Source organism: Protobothrops mucrosquamatus, unplaced genomic scaffold (assembly GCF_001527695.2).
Source record: "Protobothrops mucrosquamatus isolate PMUCROS unplaced genomic scaffold, P.Mucros_1.0 scaffold450, whole genome shotgun sequence".
Lineage (NCBI taxonomy): Eukaryota > Metazoa > Chordata > Lepidosauria > Squamata > Viperidae > Protobothrops > Protobothrops mucrosquamatus.
The window spans coordinates 261,714-270,379 of record NW_015386773.1 but is presented as its reverse complement, the minus strand read 5'-3'; the positions used below and the strand labels follow the sequence as shown (position 1 = coordinate 270,379).

General features: G+C 34.8%; 1 protein-coding gene across 1 annotated transcript in view; it reads left to right on the top strand.

The window, feature by feature from the left end:
* The window catches only part of JMY (junction mediating and regulatory protein, p53 cofactor), a 29,593-nt gene that overhangs the window by 3,934 nt on the left and 16,993 nt on the right, over nt 1-8,666 (top strand). The window contains exons 2-6 of the mRNA XM_029284230.1: nt 2,070-2,220; nt 2,989-3,158; nt 4,287-4,452; nt 6,017-6,204; nt 7,345-7,425. Of these exons, the coding sequence (XP_029140063.1) occupies nt 2,070-2,220; nt 2,989-3,158; nt 4,287-4,452; nt 6,017-6,204; nt 7,345-7,425 (756 nt within the window). The remainder of the gene's footprint in view (nt 1-2,069; nt 2,221-2,988; nt 3,159-4,286; nt 4,453-6,016; nt 6,205-7,344; nt 7,426-8,666) is intronic.

Below are 8,666 nucleotides of genomic sequence, written 5' to 3'. Positions count from 1 at the left end.
TCCTGGCCGTACTGGCCGCCCAGTTGAGGAAGTTTCATATTCGTGTCCAGTGCTACCTGGACGACATCCTGATTCAGGCGTCATCCTTCCAGGCTGCGCAGAAGGACGTGAGACACACCATCCAGGTACTTCAACTACATGGCTTCTCGGTCAACTTCCCAAAAAAGCCAGACGGTTCCCTCGTCCAGACTCTTACACCAACTGTGCTGTCTTCTGAACCATCCAGTTATTTCTACGTCCATAACTAAATATTTTCGTAGCAAACCTCTAACTATAATGAATTCTTGTTAAGATAGTAGCAGATTTAAGTTAGTTTAATTGCAGTACAGGTAGTTCTCAATTCCAAGTGGTTACCTAATGGCTATTTGAAGTTATGACAGGCCCCCCCCCAAGCTACTTATAATGCTGTTTCAAAGTTATGGCCACTTTAGCTCCCATGCGCTCATTCACCCTTATGAGCAACTGGAGGGACATTGCAACATTCCCCTGCCTCTCTTTCCATCCATCCTGCCCTACCAGGATTGCACAAGCCTTAGGCCTATTCCCCACATTGCCATCACCCAATGCATATGTTGCATGTTTTTAAGATTTCCAGACCTCATGTTGGGGAAAGAGACCAAGCCACATGCCCCTGGGCCACATGCTGCCTCCTAGAAGTGGCCATCATTTTCAGCATGACTGCGGTTCCTTGCAGGTGTGTCAGAATGTTGGCTGCTTCCATGAGGCAGTCACACAATCCAAGGATGAACCACTCTGTTTTGCTTCCTTAATAATGTCTGCACAGTGTTGCAGAAACTTTGCAGATTGTGTGAAGGCAACAAAACAGAATGGTTCGTTCCTGGGCCACATGGTCTCTTCTTGGGGATGCATACTGTACTGCACTGATGGCATAATAATAAACAATAAAACTCTTTACTTAACTATTTATCATTATGCCATCAGTGCCACTTTTTCTTCCAAATATATCCTTCCAATAAATGGTAACTTGTTACAGGAATTTTGATTGTTTAGGAGCTACAGTCTTAAATATGAGTAATTCATTCTTCTAAACTTTAATTTGAAGTGCAGCTACTGGCTGTCTTATTCTATTAACATGTTACCAGATCTCTTCCAATGATAGCAAAGAGATACTAAGGTAAAAAAAGAAAAGAATGGCCATATGTCCAAATATAAATCCCATGCCCCAGTGGTGGATAATCTTCAGCAAACTACTTGCCAAAAAGTAAGGGGCAGGACCTATTTATTCTTATCAAGTAAAAGTGCTCAGGGGACATTAGGCTGCCTGGAAGTAGATAATTGGACAGAGACTATTTTCTAATTTAGTGTCATCTGTAAAGTTTTCCTCAATTGCTTTCCTTTCCAGTGTAATTAGGATGTGAAGAGAGGAAAGGATGTCACCACACCCGTTTCAGGCTTTTTAAAAATGCTGTTCAATATAGTATTTTAAGTATTTTTCTACTAAGAGAATTCCTTCCACTGTTTGTTCTCTTCTTGTTTTCGTACTCCAGCATTATCATCTTGCTGGAACATAGCAATCCTTTGCCTGCCCCCTATCTAAAGTGCTTATTTTTTCTAAATGCCTAACAAGTTCCCTGGAGCGTGCTCCATTTGCAAGACTTTTAAAGAATAGGAAGATGTGCTTTGAAAATTTACTAATTAGAGGGACGAAGATAGAGAGATTTTTTTCAGATGTCTCTTTATGTGCTTACTTCGTTTCCTTTACCTTTACATCTCTAGTTTTTTTTATTCCCTAGATCTGATTGCAGTGTCTTGTTTCTATCATTTTCCTTTTCAGTAGTAGGAAAAAGGACATTAAAAAATGCCCATTTAAGATTTGATAAGCAAATAAGCAAAGTTATAAAGGAGTACTGAATGATTTTTTAAACAGAGTTTGTCCAATTACCATTAGTTCATTTTGCATTTTTCCCAAATATTTTTTTACTATTCAGGAAAGTCCATGATAATATTTTAAGGAATTTTCCTTATTTAATATTTGCAAGATTATATGTTTACTACTTGTCCCTTGCTATTTATTTCATGATGGATATAGTGAATTGATTTATTTTCAGATTTCCATGGAGAATGATTACCTAGGACCGAGAAGAATTGAAAGCCTTCAAAAAGAAGATACTGACTGGCAACGGAAGGCTCATATGGCTGTATTATCTATACAGGACCTTACAGTAAAGTACTTTGAAATAACAGCAAAAGCACAAAAAGGTAATGGACAAGCTATTTTACATTTGCTCCTAGAGCTGTCTGTCCCAAAAAAATTTTGTGTTCAACTGTCTTGCAGCCTTACAGTTTTTCAAATTATCATAATTGTTCTATGTAAATCTCTCTACTCAAATCACCAATTGGTGTGGTTTTCCCTGATCGAAGGGGCTTATTCGATCTGTGATATTATGTGGAAAGGGTGTTCTATAATACGATTATTAGCATCATTCTGTGAAGTGGGGTACATTCCACTTTGAACACAAGGAATTGAAGTTTGAGAAATAAGTTTATATTGAGTTTCATTCTTGAAATCAGTGTCTCTTACAATTTTCTTGTCCCCTTCAGATTTCTTCCTTTACAAATTCAATACTTATATAAGTTAAGAAGCTATTGGTTCTTAACTAAAATCCATGGATACTTTCTTTTCTGTATATAAATTTTTAATTATAGCAAAACTATAACTAAAGAAACAATTTTTTTCTACAATTTCCTCCTTAATTTCCCACTAATTGGTTTAGTGTGTTTTCTCCAGTTGTTTTAAATAATACAAATAATTTGGCCATTAAATAACTTCAATCTATAGAACACATTAAATAAGAATAAAAATACTACATTACAAAAAAAACACAACCCAAACATTTTATTAAAATAACTACTGATTTGAAGATTGTAACATTTATTTGCATAAAGAGGAAGCTGATGTACTTAAATAGGATTTATAATAAAACTATTTCCAAGTATGATAAGCCTGCTATTAAATTTTATTTACAGCTGTATATGATCGTATGCGAGCAGACCAGAAAAAGTTTGGTAAGGCAGCTTGGGCAGCAGCAGTGGAACGAATGGAAAAACTTCAGTATGCAGTGTCTAAAGATACTTTGCAATTGATGAGAGCAAAAGAAATCTGTTTAGAACAGAAGAAGCATGCATTAAAAGAAGAGGTAATAATTGATGAGTATTCAACTTAAAAGGAAACTTGAAAATTATTTTATAGTGCTAAATTTCAGGATAATTGATAGGAACTTCAAGAGTAAATCTGTTGGCTAATGATTAAAATTTGCTTTGAAAAGAGATTAGAAATTAATTAAGAGTATTGTGTAGCTATTGGAGAGGCTGGATAAAATAATTTCAATAAGTAAATTCAAAGTCATGTAATTAGTAGTTCACTCTTTTTTCTGTTTTGTCTAGTATTTTTCTTTCATGGATATTATTTAATGTGCGTGCGCATGCTCACCGGACCGTTGCTCACATTGCCAGTTGCAAATAGACCACAGCCCAGTAGTGGGTGGTGGGCCGGGGGTTGGGGACCTCTACTTTAGAGAATTACAAATATATCAGATATATTTACATGCCTTCAACGTAATGGTTGGAATTAAGTTTAAACTTAATGTTTGGGCTGCGGTGTGTTCAGGGCCCCCAAAGAATTGTTTCCAAGTAGATTCTGAAAAGATGACGTTTTGAAACTGGGTAACTGTTGTTTTTACTAACTAACTTAATAATGTTGCTTCAATTTACTATTTTACTTTTTAAAATCAAGTTTTTTGTGGTATTATGGTTGCTGAATTTGCATCTTAACAACATATGTGAGGACAAATGTAACTATGTTGAATATATGGCAAAGAAAACTATTTTAGAAAAAAAGATTATACTAAAGCAATCTATTAAAATTCACTCTGCTGTATTAATCCAATATATATGTATTAGACACATGAATATGTGTAAAAGAGTGGGTCTCTTTCTCCCCCATAAACTTTTGTTGAGCCATTCAACTATTTCCAAGCACAGTAAGATATTTTACTATGTTAAATTTTGAAAATTTATCTAAAGATTTTCTTTCTACAAAAATAAAAAATGATCATTGATAATGCATATAAAATTGAGCTATTATCATGAATAATAGGGTTATTAATAATAATCCTATTATGGTTATGAATAGTAATATTTACTTTCCTTTGATTTCTAATTTAATATGTCCTGCTCTGTGATAGAATATTTTGCAGTTATTTTGTGGTAAGATTAAGATTTATAACCTTTTTGATGTAGTTATTAATCTTTTTTTAAAAATGTAGATGCAGAGCTTGCAAGGGGGCACAGAAGCTATAGCTCATTTGGATGAACTTGAAGCTGATTACTATGACCTGCAACTTCAATTGTATGAAGTGCAGTTTGAAATTCTGAAGTGTGAAGAACTATTACTGACAGCACAACTTGAAAGCATTAAAAGACTTATTTCAGGTGACATATATTTGTTTTATATCTATATATTTAGCAATACTATTGACTGATGTGACTGATAGGTAGTCTTTGTTTACTGATTGCCTCATTCAGTAACTGTTTCAAGTTATGACACTGCTAAAAAATAATTTCATGAACAATGCCAGCATTTATGATCTTCACAAAGTCCTCCAGACACATAATCACCATTACAGGTAGTCCTCGACTTACAACCATTTGTTTAGTGACTATTCAAAGTTAAAACGGCACTGAAAAAAGTGATTTATGAATGTTTTTTACACTTATGTTGCAGCATCCCCACCAAATTCGGACGTTTGGTAACTGGCATGTATTAATGAGAGTTGCAGTGTCCCAGGTCATGTGATCACTTTTTGCAACCTGACAAACAAAATGGGGAAGCCAGTTTCACTTAACAACTATGTTACCAACTTAACAATTGCAGTGATTCACTTAAGTGTGGCAAGCAAGATCATAAAATGGGGAAAAACTCAGTAACTACCTTGCTTAACAATGGAAATTTTGGATTCAATTATGGTCATAAGTCAAGGACTACCTGTACAGTCTTGTAGGCATTGTCCTGTGCCTGATTTATTTTTCTTTTATTTCCTTTACAGATCAAAGATATTGGAGAGGAAGAAATTACAAGAGAGTCTGCAGGCATTGAATAGAGAATACACATAGAAAATAATGTGATGGAGCTGGTAGCCTTAAGCACATTAGGCAAATAGCCGGTGTATTTCCCATTGTGTGTCTTCTTACTCTCTTGTAAACTCTTTCTCTGCAATCTCTCCACTCTGTAAAGCATGGGGGAGAAAAATAATCAGACATAATAGAGATTGCCTACAGAAATTGTTTGGTTCCCTCCCCCCATCTCTAGATTGTTCAAACATTTTTTATATGAGAAGGGATAGAGAAAGAAGAAAAAATGTGCCTCACCCATTAAGGCCTCCCTTTAGTTCTTTCCTAGTTCAGTTATTGAAACTGTTGTACAGAACAGTCCAATGTTGGTCTCTGATGATAGAGTGAATTTATGGCTGCAATCTAAGAAAAAATTAAATTGTGAATGTTCGTTTCATGCATTTTTCCATACTGGTAACTACCAGCTTACCACAATCACCATATAAGAATATAGCTTTGTTTTCATTCAACTTCATTTTACATTTATGTTATATATTAAACTACACTACACTGCACTATACACTGCCCTGTAGCTGAAGCAGTCGGAGTGGTTTACATAAGACTCCCTAAATAATACACTTGGAATAATACACACACACACACACAATACAATCAATTAAAATGCATAAACAACATAAACTAAATAGCAGCAAAGCAATAATTCAGAATCAAAACAATATAAATTAAAAGCCAGTTAAAAAGCCTGGGAAAATCTCTGTTCTGTAATCTAGTTTGTAAGTGATTTTGTTTCTCTCCTAGGGCATAGGCAGAGATAGATGTTCTAATCTTATAATTATATTTACAATATTTAAAAAAAAACTTTTCAGATTGTTGCATACATTTTGTACTACAGTTTTGCTTACCTGAACTTGGAATTTTGTGACAGAAAAAAGAGATGAAGTAGTATATTATGATACTTATGAAAGTATGGAAGCCATGCTTGAAAAAGAAGATATGGCAGCATCCATACATCTGCAAAGAGAAGAGTTGCAGAAATTACAACAGAAAGTCCGTCAACTTGAAGCAAGGCGTGGTCGCATTTCTGCCAAAAAAGCCTACCTCAAAAATAAGAAGGTAATATTTTTGTTCATTTTTCCATTTTTCAGGAAACAGATTTTGCAGGGCTAAGATCAAGAGATGTTAACTTAAAGACACAATTTTATTTGTTTGAAATGTAGCAGCCAAACCTAATGCTAAGGCAGATTGCATTAGGCCATTTCTGTGCCATCTTTATTCATTTTCAAATGGTTGCTCAACTCAGGTATACAGTATATAGCCTAGATAAGTCCTAAATGGTCAGAATTAAAATCACTTGTTGCTGTATATTTTTGTCAGCCATAAATGTAATATTTTCTTAATGCCAATTTGCCCAAAATATGGTTGGTGATAGTATTCACTTGCACACACATTCCTCTTTTTGTTTCCTTGCTATAAACACCATTGTAGGACTGAAGAGTGTGAGATATATCTTTAATTAGTGTTATATTAGTCAGGGATTAATAATTATTTTTTAGATTCCTTAGAAATAATGCATCCAAAATGGGTTTATACAACCAGTTTGGAACTAAATGAAATTATGCTTTAACTTCAATTGCATAATACAACTGTATATTTTAATTTCAGTTGGATACTAAAGAAATTATATATTTTTCTCAATTGGATTAAGCATGATTTATCTATTGTTATGTTTATAGAAAAAGCAGGAGAGAGAGAGACATAATACTTGAAAACTAGTCAAAAGCCTCAAGTCACACATGCATGTATATTATGTCAGTAGAAAAAAACCTCTTTGTTTTATTCAGTTTGTAATATCCTCCATTCTCTTAAATAATGTTTACTCTATAGTGTAAATCCTATGGAGGGTGGGATTCTGTGGCAAACTAACTGCTATATCCTAGTTTGCAAACTTACTATGATCAGGACTCCTCCCCCACCTGTTTCTGTTAATTCTATTGCAAAGAAATCAGTGTACCAATCAAAGTGTTACTCTTTGTCTTGCAAAAATGAGAGGTCTTTGGATCCATGGACAATCACAGATTTTCACATATTATACCTTAACACTGATAGAATACTGTATAAATAAATTGTCTGTGGCAGAGCTTCCGCTGTAAATCAGAATTTAAATTGCTTTCTATAGCCCTTAACAGTTCCTCTACTAAAGACAGGATCGATACATAAAGTCATGTTTAAATGAAAAATGTTCTTTCTTTGTAGGAAATCTGCATTGCAAAACATAATGAAAAATTGCCCCAGCATTCTCAGAGTGAAGAAGAGTCAGAACATGCTACAAAATTTGTGAGTTTGGTTTCTGTCAGTATTAAAATTTTACTTTAAATATGCCAGCTCTAGTTGTTTTTGCTGATTTAAGATTCTTAAAAAAAACTTCTATATTTGTGTTTTTGCTGCTTTTACATGAAATTGGTATTGGTGCAATTGCTAGTGCCCTTTTTACAGAATTTTACAGGAGCTTATATATGTAGCCCCCCCCCCCCATATTTGTAACTTGCCACCATTTTTTGGTATGTGTTGACCAAAATGGATATTATTTTATTGTTTATATGTTTTGTTTCATTAACTTAACAGCTCTATCTTATTTTTGTCTAAAATAATTGAATATCAATCTCGAGTCTATGCATTCCCATTGCTAACATCAACTAGTATCTCCATTTATAAATGTTCATGAGAAGTTAAGTCATATAACTGCTTTCTATTACTAAGAAATGCACTTTGTATTTTGCTTTCTCAGTTGGCTTTGTGTTCATAATATGTTTCAGAAGTTAGATTTGGCCCAGTTAACATTAGGGAATCCTGAAATCAGTCTTTGACATCAGTTGATACATTTTAAAAATAAATTAAAAGCTGCTTAAAGTGAGTACAACTAGTTAAAAGCTTTGATAATCTTCAGTTAGAGGTATTACGCTTTTTAATCAGAATGGTGCAGGGAGAAGTTGAACCTCCACTAGCTTCTTTGAAAAATACTTTATACTTCAGGCCAATTTTATGTCAAAGAAGTGATTAAGGACTATTTTACTGAGAGGAAAGCAAAGGGAGTTATCATAATCATGACTTTAAAAGATAATATTACTGCAACAAATATTAAGGTGCAAAACTTTTACTTTACTTTTTTACTTTTATTTAATTTCTACCCCGCCCTTCTCCCAACGGACTCAGGGCGGCTTACAGCCATTTAAAACAATACATAATACAATAAATACTGAATTTAAAAAGTAATTAAAACACAATATTAATTGGCCATTCCAGACCTGCTAGCTTAAATAGCCATGTCTTGAGGGCGCGGCGGAAGGAGGGGAGATCCGGAATCACCCGGATCTCTGGGGGTAGTTCGTTCCATAGGGTGGGGGCTCCAACCGAGAAGGCCCTCCCCCTGGGGGTTGCCAGCCGGCACTGTCTGGCTGACGGCACCCTGAGGAGACCCTCTCTGTGGGAGCGTATCGGCCGATGAGAGGTAATCTGCGGCAGAAGGCGGTCTCGGAGATAACCAGGTCCGATGCCATGGAGCGCTTTAAAGATGATAA